Genomic DNA, 18304 nt, shown 5'->3' on the forward strand with positions numbered 1-18304 from the left:
GATAGTTTAATATCGTACCCCTTCCCCCATTACATCCCCCCCCCAAAAAATTTAAGCTGTACTAAGTCTTTGGGACACTCAGTAACACAATTATGCACAAAGTAAATTGTAGGGAGGGGAGCTGAAAAACTCTCAAGCACAAACATCTGGGGTGGGCAAAGAGGGTTTATGCAAGACTTTAAGGAAGATCTGAGCTTTGAAAGAAGCAAGGGGGTGGGGGCAGCTAGAGCACTGGCCTGGGAGTCTGGAGGTTCTGAGTTCAAATCTGCCCTCAGGCACTTAATACTTACCCCATTGCCTTGCAATGTGGGAGAGAGACATGTGGTGAGAGGTTATCCTGACTAGAGAGAACAACTGATACCAGATTGTGAAAGGTTTTCACATGCCTGCTAATGGAATGACTAGAGAATTCAGGGAGGAAAGAGAGGCTTTGCAAAAGCTCCCATTTTGATATATATATATATATATATATATATATATATATGTGTGTGTATATATATATACACACATATATATACAGAGAGAGAGAGAGAAAGACTAGACAATATGTTGATTCATAAATATTTTGGGATACATGTATATAAAAATTTGTATAAATACATATATATATCCTTTATACATAAATATCTATGTGTGCACATGTATATGTGTATTGTAAATATATACATACAGACTATTTAGGCCAACATGTATCTATGTAAATCTATGTCCATATACATATAGACTATACAGAGAGGTGATAGGTAAATATCTATATGTGAATATGGATGTGTGCACGTGTTTATGTATATGATTTGAAGAACCCCTCCAAAAAAAAGGCAGAAACAGAAATATAGACCCAGAAGCAGAAACAGAGATACAGAGAGAAACAAGAGAGAAAATACAGTATAATAGAAGGCAAACACTGAGCAAGCGGGTCAGTCTTGTACACAAGGTCAGATATGTGACCCTCATCAAGTCACCTAATCTTGAATGCTAAGTCTCCTTATTGGCAAAAATGGTGATGAGAAATAATACTTGGCTTACAGACTTCACAGAGCTGTCAAAGCAAGCACTCTGGAAGTCATAGAGTGTTATCGGGGCTGCATTAGGCTTCTTCTTATTACCTAGCAACAATCCACTTATCTGACCATCAGGCATTCAAACAGTCAGGAAAAAACTGAGTCCCAAGAGAAACAATGACTATAAATTGAGAAGGAAAAAGCAGCCATGGAGTCTATGTCCTTTAATCAGAAAGCAACCAGCTAAGGAGCCCTTGGGCCACACCTGGTAAAGGTAGTAGGAATCAGGGTGGTGGTGGTGGTAACAATTGCCAATAATGCTTTATTGGAGAGGCCAGTTTTGTGTTCATTATCCCACTTGGGCAGTCTGGGGAAGCTTCTGGACCCCTTCTCAAATAGATACTTTTTATTTATTTTTTTAAGGTTTTTTTTTTAGATTTTTTTGCAAGGCAATGGGGTTAAGTGGCTTGCCCAAGGCCACACGGCTAGGTAATTATTAAGTGTCTGAGGCCAGTTTTCAACTCAGGTACTCCTGACTCCAGGGCCAGTGCTCTATCTATGGTGCCACCTAGCTGCCCCAGAAAAATACTTTTTAAAATAAATATAAGGGAAAAAAGAAAGAACTATAAAGGAAACCAATTATACTGAAATATAGTTATCAAAGTATTAAGAAAACAAGTATTCTGAAGAAAATTTCACATACCACAAGCAAAAAAATAACCCTGATTTAAAGTTTGCCAGGTACTTTATATACATTAACTTATCTAAATAAAATAATAACCCTATGAGGGACCTGTAAGAATTATGATCCCCCTTTTATATATGAGAAGAATGAGATTCAATGAGGTCAAATGGCACTATTACAGTCATGTAGCTAATAAGGAAGATTAGATTAGATTTGAACCAACTTTTTCCTGACTCCAAATCCAGGATCTTTTCTCCTAAGATTTATCTGGAGAACTTCTGGTAGCTCTCAGTTTTTCTCTATTCTATAGTGGATAGACTATTAGAAGTTATGAATTATATGGAAAAGAAACTCCGTAGAAGAAGTAAGATGTGACAGAATCTTGTCAGTAGAGAAGAAGAGATACCACCTGGAGAAAAATAATCTGGGGTCATTCAGGCTTAGAAGGAAGCTAACGCATACATATCAATAACCCTGGAGAGCCTTATTTTTGATATAACTCTGGGTAGTACTTGATGCTCATGTTGATGACTGAGTTATCAGGAGAAAAGGCTGAATTTTGTTTAGGCTACTTTGTTTAGTAAATTTGGGAACTATTTGTATCTAAATTGTAAAAAAAAAATTTAATGATATTTTAATAGGAATTAAAGAACTTAATTTTAGCTCAGAATATTCACTAACCTAGAACATTTCCTGTCCCTTAGACAAATACTTGAAAATACTTGAAAACCTTGGAAGGAATTGAAATGGTTACACTTCAACTACAAAATCAATATACAGTTTTAAAATCAGTAGGGACTTTAGATGTCATTTCATCTGATCCACTCAATTTAAAAATGAGAAGACTGGCATGGAGCGATCAAGTCACTTCCTCAGAGTGGCACAGTTAATGAATGAAGAAGCAAGAAACAGGATCTGGGTATCCTGATGTTCAAGTCTATGTCTACAAACCCAGTTATTATTTTATATTTAGATGCCCATAGATGAAGATGGAAAGACTACTCACCTCCTGTACAAGCACCTAAGGGAATATATGCATTCAAGGCATAGGGAAACCTTTATTTTAACACCCATAGAAAAAGAAAAAGATTCAAAGAATTCATGGGAGTTTATAAGTAGATAGAGAAAACACAGAAACTAATATATGACATTCTTAGAGAAGTTCTGGAGAATATTACTATTCACTTTTTCTGAAAATATCCCCCCTGAAAAGGACCAGTTAATAGGCAAAATGAAGACATTGGACCATTAATAGTCATTAACACCTTAGCTGAAATTAATTTTTCAGATCAGCAAGTCCAAGAAACAAGATCTAGTGCAAGTAGGTTTGAACAGAAAAAGAAAGGGTCAAGATTTTTAGGCAGGGTGGCTAGGTGGCACAGTGGATAAAGCACCGGCCCTAGAGTCAGGAGTACCTGGGTTCAAATCTGGTCTCAAGACACTTAATAATTACCTAGCTGTGTGGCCTTGGGCAAGCCACTTAACCCCATTGCCTTGCAAAATCTTAGGAAAAAAAAGACAAGGGGGCAATGAGGGGAAGATAAAGAGGAGATAAATTTCTATTTTCTGGGAGCCAGTTCTGGTGAGAAATAGATAGCTAAGTATTTAGGAAGCAACCATAATAGACTTAACCTGCTTGACTCTTATGTCACCACAGCAGAGCTGTTGATTATATACAGGACAATAAATATACATGCACATAAACATCTATGTGTGCATATGTATATGTGTATTATAAATATACACATACATGCTGGGTCTATATCCTGAAGAGATGAAGAAAAAGGATAAAAACATTACTTGTACAAAAATATTTATAGCAGCCCTGTTTGTGGTGGCAGGGATTTGGAAATCAAGGAAATGTCCTTCAATTGGGGAATAGCTTAGCAAACTGTGGTATATGTATGTCATGGAACACTATTGTTCTATTAGAAACCAGGAGGGAAGGGAATTCAGGGAAGCCTGGAGGGATTTGCACGAACTGATGCTGAATGAGATGAGTAGAACCAGAAAAACACTGTACACCCTAACAGCAACATGGGGGCAATGATCAACCTTGAAGGACTTGCTCATTCCATCAGCGCAACAATCAGGAGCAATTTTGGGCTGTCTGCAAAGGAGAGTACCATCTGTATCCAGAGAAAGAACTGTGGAGTTTGAACAAAGTTCAAGGACTATTCCCTTTAATTTAGAAAAAAACAGATATCTTATTGTCTGATCTTGTTACGAGTTTGAACAAAGTTCAAGGATTATTCCCTTTAATTTAGAAAAAAACAGATATCTTATTGTCTGATCTTGTTACCTCTTAGAATTCTTGTCTCTTCTCTAAGGATATGATTTCTCTCTCATCACACCCAATTTGGATCAAGGTACAACATGAAAACAAAGTAAAGACTGACAGATTGTTTTCCGTTGGGGGGATGGGGGAGGGAAGTAAGATTGGGGGGAAAATTGTAAAACTCAAATAATATCTTTAATAAAAATTAATTTTAAAAAATATACACATACAGACTATATTTAGACAAACATGTATCTTTGTATATCTATGTCCATATACATATAGACTATATAGAGAGGTAAATATCTATGTGTGAATATGTATGTATGCATGTGTTTATGTATATAATTTGAAGAACCCTCCAAAAAATGAGGCAGAAACAGAAAAACTCAGAAATACAGACACAGAGGCAGAGACAGAGATACAGAGAGAAACAAGAGAGAAAATTCAGTATAATAGAAGGTAAATACTGAGCAGCAGGTCAGTCTTGTATACAAGGACAAATGTTCCCATTTGCCAGATATGGGACCCTCATCAAGTCACCTAATCTTGGATGCTAAGTCTCCTCATTGGTAAATGTTAATGAGAAATAATACTTGGCTTACTTACAGACTTCACAAAGCTGTCAAAGCAAGCACTTTGCCCTCAGAATTCTTCTCCTATGACTAAAAACCCTTCAGGAATGAGATCAAACTTTGACCAGGTCATAACTATAACATCAGTTCTTCTTTTTTAGATTTATCTAAATTTTATTTATTTATTGAATGCCCTTCAACCCTATAATCCATGGAAAATCATTTAAATTGAGGAAGGTTGGAATCCTTTCCAACTCCAGCATCCTAGGTAATAAGATCCTTTCCAACTTGAACATTCTATAATCTAAGGTCCCTTCTATTTCTGACATTCTAAGTTCTAAATTCTAAGGTTTTTTCTGGCTATAATTTTTTTTTGACTCTAAAACTTGCTCTTCTCTTTCCTTTTTTTTAGACTTTTGCAAGGCAAATGGGGTTAAGTGGCTTGCCCAAGGCCACACAGCTAGGTAATTATTAAGTGTCTGAGGCCAGATTTGAACTCAGGTACTACTGACTCCAGGGCCGGTGCTCTATCCACTGTGCCACCTAGATGCCCCGCTCTTCTCTTTCAAACTTATACAGACTTATGCCTTGTTAGTAGACTATACAACCTTTGTTCACTCTAGCCTTGCCATTCTCTTTACTATTCACCGAATTGGTATGTCAATTTGCATTCTTGCCTGATCCAGTCTTTGCTTATACAGTAATCTCACCCACTCCCAGACCTCAAAAATACTTCTTCTTAGGGCTAAATCTTTCTCTTGCTTTAGCTCAAGTCCCACTTCCTCCAAGAAGTCTTCCCAGATCATCCCAATTGCTGGAGGAAACTCATTCTTTGAATAGTAGTATTTTCTCTCTAGAACAGGGCTGGGGAATCTTTTTTTCTGCCAAGAATCATTTGGATAGTTATAATTATAATAGCTATATTTGGTCAAATTTTTAATTAATTCACCCATTAAAAGCACATAGATTTATTGAATTTCTTGTCCTACCTGTGAATGTCTTGGCAGCACCAAACCAATACATCCCTCAGATTGGAGGTTTTGCCCTTGCTCTAAACCATGGATTATACATTTTGCATGAGTTGTTTGGTATTAACAGTTAAGTTTTTATATACTAAAGTCTTACTATAAGTTCCTTCAGCAAAGTAGGAACCCTGCCTTATACTTTTCTGGAATTCACACAGTATAGAAGCCACTATAGGGGGTTCAATAAATACTTAGTAATTGATGGAAATAATAAGTCTGTAACTGCAAAGAACATCTCTTGGCCTTTGCTTTGATGACTAAAATGTACTCCCTTCATCTCTTTATTCATTAATATCTCATTCATCCTTTAAAGGATACATAATACGATATGACATGAGATATATATATATATATATATATATATATTAAGGCATGATATATATGATATAATTAATATACTATAAATAGTTATTAAAACTGCTTAGTATAGTCCCTGGTTGATTATTGGCTAAAATTCAACTTCCAGAAAGTGGCAACTTTTATTTTCCAATCTAAAATAGCACAACACAATACATTAGGTGGTAAAGTAATAATGTAATTCTTAGAATCAGTCAGTGAACATCTCTCAGTCTCCATTTCCTCATCTGTAAATGAGAGATAATAATAATAATAGTACCCTTTCCACAGGCTTGTGAGGATTAAATGAGATGACGTATGGAAACATTTTGTAAAACTTCAAACAATATATAAAGTTTAGTTACATATAAAATATAACAGCACAATATCTATTAAATCTTACTAATTTGCAAGGCACAGGGTTTGGTAATAGAGCTATAAAAGCAAAATAAACACCAGCCCTTGCCCTTCAGTATACTAAAAAGTAGAAGAAAGGAGGAAGCTCCTTTGAGACATGGGGTCAGATTGTGCAAAAGAATGGAGGTAAATAAAGGCATATCAAGTATGGGAAATAGCAAATTGGCTGGCTGGCTGGACAGTAGAATCTGTGGAGAGGAATGATGTTATAGGAAGCCAGGATAAGTACCTTCAGTCAGATGGTAAGATAAGAAGCTGAGGAATGGGGTGCTAGGTGGCATAGTGGATAGAACACCAGCCCTGGAGTCAGGAGGACCTGGGTTCAAATCCAGCCTCAGATACTTAATAATTGCCTAGCTGTGTGGCTTTGGGCAAGCCACTTAACCCCATTGCCTTGCCAAGAAAAAAAAAACAACCTAAAAAAAAAAAAGCTGAGGAATAAGTTTGGTCATAGAGATAGTGGAGAGTCACCAAAGCCTCATGGGAATTGGTCAATTGGCCAAATGTGGTCTTTAGGAAGACTTAGCTGACAGCTTTATGGAAGATAGATTGAAAGGCAGAAAGAATGGAAACAGTAGTATAATTAGGAGACAACTGCAAAAATCCAAGGGAGAGGTGATGAGCACCTGAACAAGGGTCGTGTAAAGGATGCATATAAAGAATGAAAAGAGGAGAGATGAGAAATTTTGTGGAGGTAGACTAAAAAAAATTGTCAACTGATTGAACATGACAAGGAATGAGGGAGAAAGAAGAGACAATTTAAAAAATTCAAAGGAGAGGTGATAAGTACCTGAACTAGGGTCATGTAAAGGATGCATGTAAAGAATGAAATGAGAAGAGATATGAAAAAATAATGTGAAGTCAGACTGAAAAAAAAAACACTTGTCAACTGATTGGATCTGACAGAAAATGAGCAAGAAGGAAGAGTTGAGGATGTCACAGAGTTTGTGAATACAAATGACTAGAGGAATAATGAGATCCTTAACAAAAATCAAGAGAAAATGTAGGATCAGATAGGAAGATGCCAAGTACCAGTTTGGACTGGTGGAATTTGAGGTAGCTGTAGGGGAAAGGTATAACTCTATTCCTTGTTCTCAGGTTGTATTGCATATTATAGTTATGTATTTTTTATTATATAAATATTTTATTTGTTTTCCAATTATATACAATAGTAGTTTCTACCTATCATTTTTTTAGTAAGGTTTTGAATTTTACATATTTCCCCCACTCTCCCTTCCCTCCTCCTTACCCCCTCCACAGAAGGCATTCTGATAATCTTTACATTGTTCCCATGCTATACATTGATCAAAACTGAATATGTTGAGAGAAAAAAATCATATCCTTGAGGAAAAAATAAAATATTAGAGATAGTACAGAAGTAGTACATAAGACAACTTTAAAAAAATTGAAGGTAATATAGTCTTTGGTTGTTTAAGCTCCACAGTGCTTTCTCTGGATACAGATGGCATTCTCCATTGCAGGTACCCTAAAATTGTCCCTGATTATTGATGGAATGAGCAAGTCCATTAAGGTTGATCATCACTCCCATGTTGCTGTTAGGGTGTACAATGTTCTTCTGGTTCTGTTCATCTAGCTCAGCATCAGTTCATGCAAGTCTTTCCAGACTTCTCTGAAATCCCATCCCTTCAGATTGTTAGTAGAACCCTAGAGTTCCATAACATAAATATACCACAATTTGTTCAGCCATTCCCCAATTGATGAACGTTCATTTATTTGCTACCACAAACAGGGCTGTCATGAAAATTTTTGTACAAGTGATGTTTTTACCCTTTTTTTCATGATCTCTTCAGGGTATAGATCCAGAAGTGGTCCTGCTGGGTTAGAGGGTATGCACATTTTTATTGCCCTTTGGGCATAATTCCAAATTGCTCTCCAGAAAGGTTGGGTCAGTTCACAGCTCCACCAATAATGTTATTAGTGTCTCAGATTTCCCACATCCCTTCTAACATTGATCATTGCCCTTTCTGTTCATATTGGCCAATCTGAGAGGTGGTAACCCAGAGATGCTTTAATTTGCATTTCTCTAATCAGTAATGATTTAGAGCAATTTTTTCATATGATCACGGATAGCTTTAATTTCCTCATCTGAAAATTGCTTCTGCATATGCTTTGACCATTTGTCAATTGGGGAATGGCTAGGTTTTTTTTTAATGAATTTGAATCGGTTCTCCATATATTTTAGAAACAAGTCCTTTGTCAGAAATAATATTTGTAAAAATTGATTCCCAATTTACTATATTTCTTTTGATCATGATGGTTTGTTTGTTTGTTTTTAATTTAATGTAATCAAAATTATCCAATTCATTTTTAGTGATATTCTCCATCCCTTACTTAGTCATAAAAACTGGTTCCCTTTCCATAGGTCTGACAAATAAACTATTCCTTGATCTCCTAGCTTACTTATAATATTGTCTTTTATGTCTAAATCCTGCACCCATTTTGATCTTATCTTGGTATAGGGTGTGAGATGTTAGTCTAATCCAAGTTTCTGCCACACTGACTTTGAATTTTCCCAACAGTTTTTATTTAAGAGAGATAGTTCTTATCCCAGAAGCTGGGCTCTTTGGGTTTGTGAAACAGAAGATTACTATAATCATTTCCTGCTAATCTATTCCACTGAACCACCTCACTATTTCTTAGCCAGTACCAGATAGTTTTGATGACTGATGTATAACTATATGTGCTGATATTTTAACCTACTAGAACCATGAGATCCATGGGAGAAGTGACAGGCTTACATAAATTTTTAACTTCTCCAGCACAAAACATAGTTCTACATATAGTAAATACTTTATAAAAAAATCTTATTCTTCTAGCTGTGTATAATTACAGTTGCAACATCATTTGGAACACTTGAAAGCTGCACTTCAAGCATTTATAGTCAGATATCCATTTAAGTCCTCCTCCTCCAAAACTGACAAATTGTTTGAACAAAAGAACCACTGATTCTAAAGATTTGTATGACCTCATTAAAAATCCTGGTTCTCAAATAATTCTTTAATGATTGTCTTTAGGCTGATACGACATCTCCTTTGTCCACAAAGATGAAGGTTAATAATAGATTAGGAACATTTGGGTTATCTCCTCACTCCCAAAACCTAGTCTGCACAGTCAGATGCAGAGAATTAACTCAATATATAAAGGAAAAAAAGGTAAAGTTCCAGATGAACTTAATCAGAATGAATTCAACCCATTTCTAAATTTGAAAGCATTCATGACTCCATGTAGTGAGGGGAATCATTCACTATGGTTCTCAGACTTCCACACACCATGGTTCTCAGAATTCCACCAAAGAATGCGACTCAGTTTTGAGATACTGCAGAGGGAAGAATGAAAGGTTAAGCTATCTCTTCCCCTAGGAACATAGGCCAGTATTATGGATTCTGCATATGGGGTACGATCTCCTGGGCAGACAGAAAAAAAAAAATCAAAAGCTGCGTAGGAAATTTTCTCTCTATTGAGTATCAATGATCCATGGGGAAAATCAATCGAGGGCCAACCAAAAGTAAATTGCCATTTCATTTAGTTGGGGTTTGGTTGTTTTAATTTAGCATATTCTTCAATAATTTAAAATAGTTCAAGAAACATGAAATTTTTATCAATAAATTTAATTCAATATTGCAACCCTTGTATCAAAGGCTCTCTTCTGATATAAAGAATCTAGGTAGATGTTGGGAATCTCTCAAGTCACAGGCTCACTGCATCTTCAGATGATCTTGGCACTACAGAATCTGACACCCCTTCAAGGTAATCACCAGTTCCCCTTGCAGACATGCAGGATTATAAGGTTTGAAGCATAAAGAGTTGATTTGCAAATAATGGAAACAGACCAACTACCACCATTTTGTAGAAATGAATTAATTAATGAACCAGTCACTTTACTAAGTTCTGGATATATAAATACAAAGAATAAAACATGCCCTTGGAATGTAGTCATTCCCATCTGTGAAAAAGCCTCCCCACAAAAGGTCTCAGCAGTGTCAGTGACTTCTAGTACTGCCTTAGAAAGGCTAAGAGAAGAACCAGTTTGTTCTCCAACCTAGGTGTTCCATCCAGGACCCACCTGGAAGTATTGAGTGTTTTCTGAACGATTTAACTCGCCATGTTTTTCTAGGCATCACTGGTTATGCCATTTCCTAGAAACTCCCAGCCTTGACCTCTCTCCAACCATCTCCATTCCAAAGAAACTTGGACATCACTGCTGACTTCCCCCATCCCCGAGTTCTGATAAGTCAGTTTTGGTCTCAGTAAGTCAGAATCTAGGCCATTATGTCACTTATTGCTCCCACAATTAGCTGTGTGATCCTAGGCAAATCATTTAACCTCCAGTTGCCTCAATTGTAAAATGGAGATTTTTACAACCTCATAGGGTTGTTGTGAAGATTAATTAATATATTAATGAGATTTTCTTAGGCACCTACTATTTGCCCTATAACAAGGGCTTTTCAAATACTGTCTCACTTAGATAATCCCTACAGTCTCTTCCTTTTATGAGTCTAGAATTCCATGAACAATTTTTTTTAAACGTGATATCCAGTTAAAAGAGGAAGAGAGGGGAGACAAGAGAAGGAAAAAGAAGAGGGGGCAAGCCAGAGTCAAAGACAGACAATATAAAGACCCTAAATAAGACAAGGGCCAACAGTGAAATGGATGAGTCCTAGAATGTCACATTTGAAAAAGAAAATGTGTGACAGAGAGGATCAGAAATCCTCTGCATGGGGGTACAGTAGCTAAGTCACCCGTGTGAATATTGTAGATGGTTAAAACAATGAGGGATTTACCAGATGGATTTTCAGTTTCCTTGGAATTGCTTCAACTGGAGAGATAAGGTTGGAGTATGAAGGAGCTCACCTAGGCAGCAGCCACAGAGTTGGGGACTGCATATCCCAGGAGAAAACCCTCTAAATTGTGGCACCTTGAGTCAAAACTCCAGTGTCTTACTCTAGTCAAAACTTCTTAAGGCAAGTAGGGTTGGAGTGCACAACAAGTATAAGACCAACGCAGACTCTGTATTAGGGAGCAGCAACTGCATTAGAGGCAGGTAATCAGGCAGCTCAGTGGATAAAGCTCTGGGTCTGGAGTCAGGAAAATCTGAGTTCTAATCTGTCTTCACACACTTACTAGCTATGTGACTCTGAATGAGTCATTTAACCTCTATATACCGCCATTTCCTCAACTGTATTATCATAATAGTACCAACTTCCAAGGATTACCACAAAAATCAAATGAGATATATTTGTGAAATGCTTAGCACAGTGCCTAGCCTACAGTAGGTACTTAATAAATGTTTATATCCTTCCTTATTACTTGAAATACTGGATAGAGCACTGGTTTATACTCTGGATTATCTCTGATTTACTTTATGAATTTGGGGAAATCATTTGTCTTTGAGACTTCATTCCTTCCTCTATAAAATGATGGATTGAAACCTCAGGTCCCTTAAAATCTCTTTTCAGTCCTGATACTGTGATCTGATGATTTTCAGCAAATCTAGGTGGTAGGGGTGGGGGTGGGATGGGGAGAACATAGTGCTACCAGTAACAACAACACCAATCTTTTCTTACCTTCATTTCCCTCTCCAGGAGGATGATAAAATGAAAGTCCCAAAGAGATAATGGCTGCAATTTCCAGGATAATAAGAGTCACGTCCTGTAGTGCTTCCCAGACAAGCTGTAAGAATGTTTTTGGCTTCTTTGGAGGTATAAAGTTTTGCCCAAAAATCTGCTTTCTTTTTTCTAGGTCTGGAGCAGTGCCCGGCAATCCTGCAAACAAACAAAAACAAAAGTGATTCTGATTGAAGTAATATGGAAAGATGGAAATTCCCTAAGACATTCACTAGAGCCTGTGATTTCCCAGTCCCAAGTAGAGGCAAGGGATGGCTAAGTTCCAATGAGAAGTGAGGTAAATGGTGAAGACACCACTGTGATGAGAGCCAGGAGACCTGGGTCCTCGGAACTGGTGGGGTACTCATGGAGTCAAGCCCTCACATTTTACAAATGAAGAAACTGAGACCAGGGAAGTATCATTATTTGCCCCAAATCTTAAAATAGCAAGTATCAGAAGTGAGATTTGAGGCCAGGTGCTTGAATTCCAAAGACAGTGTACTTTCCCTGAAGGATTGAAGCCTTAGGGCTAGATGCCATTACTTCACTAAGGCAGCACTGGGCAAGAGGTCAACTACAACACTTTTGAAACTCAGGCAAATAAAAAATGGTCACCAGTACACAAAAGATCTGGATTTTACAATAGACTGTAAGGCTTTCATACTTCTTCCAGAGAAATTTAATATCATTCAACGTGGCTGAATTTTCTGGTCTTTTAAGACTTGCTATCAATTCTTCTTTCTTCTGCAGACATGACGAGCAGGCTATCTCTAGTCTTATCCAAGTCATGTAAAGGGTGCCCCAAAAAGTCTTAGAGCAGTATGAAGTTTTAATCAACTTATTTTAATAGCCAGGTAAAGAGTTTGACCACTCTGCTTTGAAAAGAATATTGAATCCTGTCTAAGGACAGATGAAGTGGGAAGGGGAAGGGTCACCAAGAATTTTTACCCCCTCCTCAAATGAATCCCCTCCTTATTGACCTATGCCTGAAAATTCTCTATCAGGGTTGCATTTCTTTACATGGAATCTCTAATAATTTCAGCTGTTATCTACCACTTATGCCTTGAGATGAATACATTTTTATTCCTTCCTAGGGGCAGGCATTTATCTGTGTGTGTTTTGTTCAGAATACCCTGGGTAATTCATTTAACCTTCAGTTTTCTCATCTATAAAATGGAGATTAATAATAATCTCACACGGTTGTTGTGAGAAAATCTCTATAAAAATGTATAGATGAAATATGTCAAAGAAAAAGGGAGCTGCTATCATTATGATTATCTCCCTTTATGTTCTAAAGCACTGGAGAGGCTGGCAGATTTAGTTGCTATTCATGAATGTGGAATCTTGAGGCCTCGAAATTGGCCCAGAGCCTCACAGGTGAGACAGTAATAGCCAGCCAGGGGTAGAACCCACATCTCCCAGTTTCAAGCCCACCATTTCCCCCACTTTCCAGGGCCTTAAGCTAGTCCTCCTTCCGCAGAGTCTTCCCGCCTACCACTGTTTTCTCAGAAATAACAGCTGAACGGAACAAAAATATTTGTGTGTTCTGCTGGTCCCACCCCCAGGAAAGTAACCTGCCAAATGGTTTCCACAACAACAAAACAATCAGAGGCTGATTAGATCTGAGCGTTCAGACCCCAAACGAGAAGCTCAAAGAGGGGCAGGACTTAACAGCCAGCAGAGTCTGATTCAAAGGAAGTCAGAGGCTGGACCATCTTTACCAAGGCTTTACCAAAGCAGCAGTGGGTGAGAACAGAGGGAGACTGTCCCTCCTCTTGTATCAGCACAGAAAAAAGGAAAGGGGCAGCAAACAAGCCTCCTCTGGTCAGCCACAGGGATATTTTCCCTCCCTTGACTGCCCAGGGAGTCAGATCAGTGAACATTTCCCAAAATGTTCCTCCAAAGCATCAAGCACTGTGCTAAGTGATGACGATGCAGAGAAAGGCAAATAGAGTCTTGGCCTCCTGAGCTTACAGTCCGATGGAAAGCCACAACCTGAAACTACTGGAAACAAGCACGATGGAGACGGAACACACTGGAGATAACCTCAGAGGAAAGGCTCGAGGATGGGGGAAAGGCTTCTTGCAAAGTGGGATTTTAGTTGAGAGGGAAGGAACCCAAGCTAGAAAGCAGAAACAAGAAGGGGGAGAATTTCAGCTGGGTGCAGAGTCATACAGCTAGTTAAATGTCTGAGGCAAGATTTGAACTCAAGTCTTTCTAGCCACTGAACCACCTTACAGCCCTAGGAAAAAGGAGGGATCCATGAAGAGAAGCAATAGTGGTGTCACAGAGGTGAATGGGGAAATAGAAAGCAAGTGAAGTTCTAGACACAGATCTAACAATTATTAGTGAGCATAAGCAAGTTATTCAAACTTCCAAATCTCAGTTCCTTCATCTTGATTTTATTTTATTTTATTTTTATTTTTTGCAAGGCAATGGGGTTGGTAGCTTGCCTAAGACCACACAGCTAGGTAATTATTAAGTGTCTGAGGCCAGATTTGAACTCAGGTACTCCTGACTCCAGGGCAAGTTCTCTATCCCCTGCACCACCTAGTCACCCTTCCTTCAACTTTAAAACAAGGATAAAGCAAATGAGTGATGAACCTGGAGTTAGAAAGACCTGAGTTCAAATTCTGACTGGACAAGTCATTTAACCCCTCTTGGCCTCAGTTTTCAAATCTGTGAAATAGGGATAGGAACTGCACCTAGTTTACAGGGCACCAAATAAGATAATAAATGTAAAGCCCTTTGCAAACCTTCAAAAGTTATATAAATATTCTAATCATACAGGAAATTAGAAAGAAAATGTTTGATAACATTTTAAATGCTATAAAAATGTGGGGCAGCTAGGTGGTGCAGTGGATAGAGCACTGGCCCTGGTGTCAGGAGGACCTGAGTTCAAATCCGGCCTCAGACATTTAATAATTACCTAGCTGTGTAACCTCGGGCAAGTCACTTAACCTCATTGCCTTGAAAAAACAAAAACAAACCAAAAATATATAAATGTGAATATAAATTTTAGATTTTAAAGGACCATGGAGATCAAATAGTTCAGTTCTTTTACTTTCTAGCTGGATAAACAGAGACCCCCCAAAAGGGAAGAAATTTTAAAAAAAAGAAAAAAGGGAAGAAACTTGACTAAGGTCAAGATCTGACACTGGTCAGATCATAGGATGGATCAAAGATTTAGACTTAAAAGGGGTCTAAGATGTTATCCAAATTTCCTGGCCTTCATATACACTATGAGCAATTGCCAGATGAGTGGTAATGTAGAGTAGTGGATGGGGGCCAGTGTCAGAGTCAGGAAGTTCTGAGTTAAAGTCCTTCTTCTAATCCATATTGGCTGTGTGACCCTGGGCAAGTCACTCAACAATGTTCCAAGAAATTCTCTAAGATCATAAGGTGTGGAATAATTGGCATTCTGAGAGTTCCCTAGAGCAAAATAATCAGTCTGGAACAACAATAACAAAAAAGTAATCTAGATAGTAATTAATAATGGTTCAGAGAAAAGCATGCCAAAACCGCTGGTTAGGAAATATTTTATAGAGATGAAGCAAGAAATGTACTCTTCGAGTAAGAGCTGTGGAGGGTCGGAGAACCTGAGGAATGGAATAACAGGAGGGGAGAACAATATGAGCAAAGACACAGGCAGAACTTTGCAAAGTCTGTTTGGCAAATGGTAAGGAAGCCAGTCTGGCTGAATAGGAGATCTCAGGAGATTGGGATTAATAAAGCACCTTGAATTTTGCAAAACATATTCATAAAAAATGACAAACTTAGACACAGGTATAGGTTTACACTATATAGATAAACACATAGATATAGGTATAGATATTGACATAGATATAGGTAAAAATAGAGGGAGAAAGTAGGGATAGAAAAAACAGTTATAGACATATGGACTTAGACATAGATGTAAGACTTGGACATAGACATAGGTAGAGATTAGAAATAGAAAAGGGAGGCAGAATTATAGACAAGACATAGACATAGCATCATCATAGGCATAGATAATGACTTAGAAATATAAATAAAGATAGATATGGGCAGAGATTAGAAATAGAAAAGAAACAGAGGTAGAAGTATAAACAGACAGAGACAGACATAGACATAGATAAGAAAGAGATTATAAGGATAAAGGTAGAAGTATAGAAAGAGAGACAGTGATGGACATAGACATAGATAGAAACAGAGACATAGGCATAGACATTAACTTAGACAGACATATAAAGACAGGTATAAGTAGAGATAAAAGATAGAACAGAAAAAAAGGTAGGTTATAGACAGACATAAAGATACAGATAGATTTAGTACAGACATAAGTATAGGCATAGATACAGATACAGAAATAGGTATAGATCTATGGATGTGTGTGTGTGTGTGTGTGTGTGTGTGTGTGTGTGTGTGTGTTCCTATATATCCCTAATGTGTATATTTATGTGTGTCTTTATGTATAGAAATGTACAGATAGAAATAAATGCCATTTGAACATCCTAACATCTTTGTGAGGTAGGTATGATTACTATTCCCATTTACAAATGAAAAACTGATGTTCAGAGGGGATGAGTGACTTGCCTGGGTCCTATAAGGAGGTGGGATTCAAGCTCAGTATTTCTGACTCTACAACCAGTACTTTATCCCTTATTTCATAGAAATGGAAGATGTGTAGAATAAGTAGGGATGATGCTATGTTATAGTGAAAGCTGTGTCCCCTGGCCTCTCTCATCTCTCTTTAAGAAATGGTAGCATGGTGTTTTAATCAAATTCCATCTGGAGTTGAATTTAGAGATTTCTAATACCTAGGCCTTGAGAAATACTCCTGTCCTCAAATTCTGTCCTAGTCAGACCACATCTGGCATATTATATTCAGTTTTGACCAATCCAAAATAGCTCCCCGGGCCTTACCATCTCAGCATAGGCAGGCCTTTCCATCTACCTTGCTGCCATATACTCTTTTACTGGATTGTATCTCCCAATGAGAGCACCTTGAGAGCAAGGATTCTCACTTTTTAGTTTTGTAATTTCAGCACTTAGAACAGTGCTTTGTATAGGGTCAAGATTTAATAAATGCTTCTTCATTCATTCCAGTAAAGATATTAATTAATAATATAATATGATGGAAATAAGCCCTGAATTTGTACCTAGAAGACCCAAATTAGAGTCTCTAGTTCTGATACCATTTCCTATCCTCAATGTTGTACAACACACAACATTTTCCTGGACTTCACTTTCCTCATCTATAAAATGAGAAGAATACTATCTGTAACCCCTGTTTCACAGGACACTTTGCAAATCTTAAAAGAACTGTAGAAATATGAGTTGCTGGCAAGAACTTACTATGAAAGAGGACCAGAAAGACAACCTGAATAAAGAGTCCCCCTAAGATTTGTCCTAATATTCCCACTCTTCTTCTCCCCAAAGAAGTTTCAACTTGACATAGCTATTTTTATTGAGATTGATATTTTGAGAATAGACTCAAGTCTCCAGAGTTCAAATACAGAAATCTTGGAAACTATGACATGGGTGTTTTACTTAATTCCTTGAAGTCCTATTCTTCCTCAGACATGTATTTGGCAAGGTGACCCTACTGCAACCAGGGCCATTTCCAGTCATCTTGATCTATAGCTTGCCACTGGATCTAGATGGCTCCAGAGGACAGAGTGAAGCTGATGATTTTGCCCAGCCTTCCCTCACTTAAACTCAATTCACTTAAAAGTCAAGACATCACCTTCCTGATGTCATTAATCCTCTTCAAGAATGAAGGACAAACAACAACAAATACAAATGACCCTAGGCAAATTATTTAACCTCATTCAATCCCACTTTCCTCATCTGCAAAATAGAGATAATAAAAATACCTACTCATAGGGTTGTTTGTAAAGATAATCAATGTGAAGTATTTACGAACAGTAGAGCACTATATAAATCATCATCATCATCATCATCATCATCATCATCATCTCTAGAATTCCTAGATCCCACTAAGAAGTCTCCAGAAGATGGATTGTCTAAAGGCAATTTGTAGATCTGGTCCTTGTCTGACAGCTAAAGAGTGCCGGCACTTTCCAAAAAGACCCTCTCTGGATGGCTGGGCTGAAGCGCCTTGGCTATGAACCCACTACTTAGCTGTGAAATTAACAAGCTTATTTTGGGGATCATAAACAACAGAGAGCAGTGGGAAAAACTAATGGTGTTTTGAGATTCAATTTAGATTACTGTGCATATCACCGTTTAGCATATTAAAAATTAATATGCTGTGTCAAATACCTCCAGATAAACTTAGGGGAGCTAACTTGGAAATTGGCAAAAAAAAAATGAAGGCTTTGGATCTGATTATGGAATCTGACTGTTTAGGAGAGGAAA

At 37.6% G+C, this 18304-nt stretch overlaps 1 protein-coding gene across 18 annotated transcripts in view; it reads right to left on the bottom strand.

Moving 5' to 3' along the window:
• ATP2B2 (ATPase plasma membrane Ca2+ transporting 2) overlaps positions 1 to 18304 on the bottom strand; it is a 681398-nt gene that overhangs the window by 144951 nt on the left and 518143 nt on the right. For all 18 annotated transcript variants that reach the window (XM_074198571.1, XM_074198568.1, XM_074198575.1 and 15 more), the window contains one exon: positions 11903 to 12100. In XM_074198571.1, the coding sequence (XP_074054672.1) occupies positions 11903 to 12100 (198 nt within the window). The remainder of the gene's footprint in view (positions 1 to 11902; positions 12101 to 18304) is intronic.

Source organism: Macrotis lagotis, chromosome 8, assembly GCF_037893015.1.
Source record: "Macrotis lagotis isolate mMagLag1 chromosome 8, bilby.v1.9.chrom.fasta, whole genome shotgun sequence".
Classification (NCBI taxonomy): Eukaryota; Metazoa; Chordata; class Mammalia; order Peramelemorphia; family Peramelidae; genus Macrotis; species Macrotis lagotis.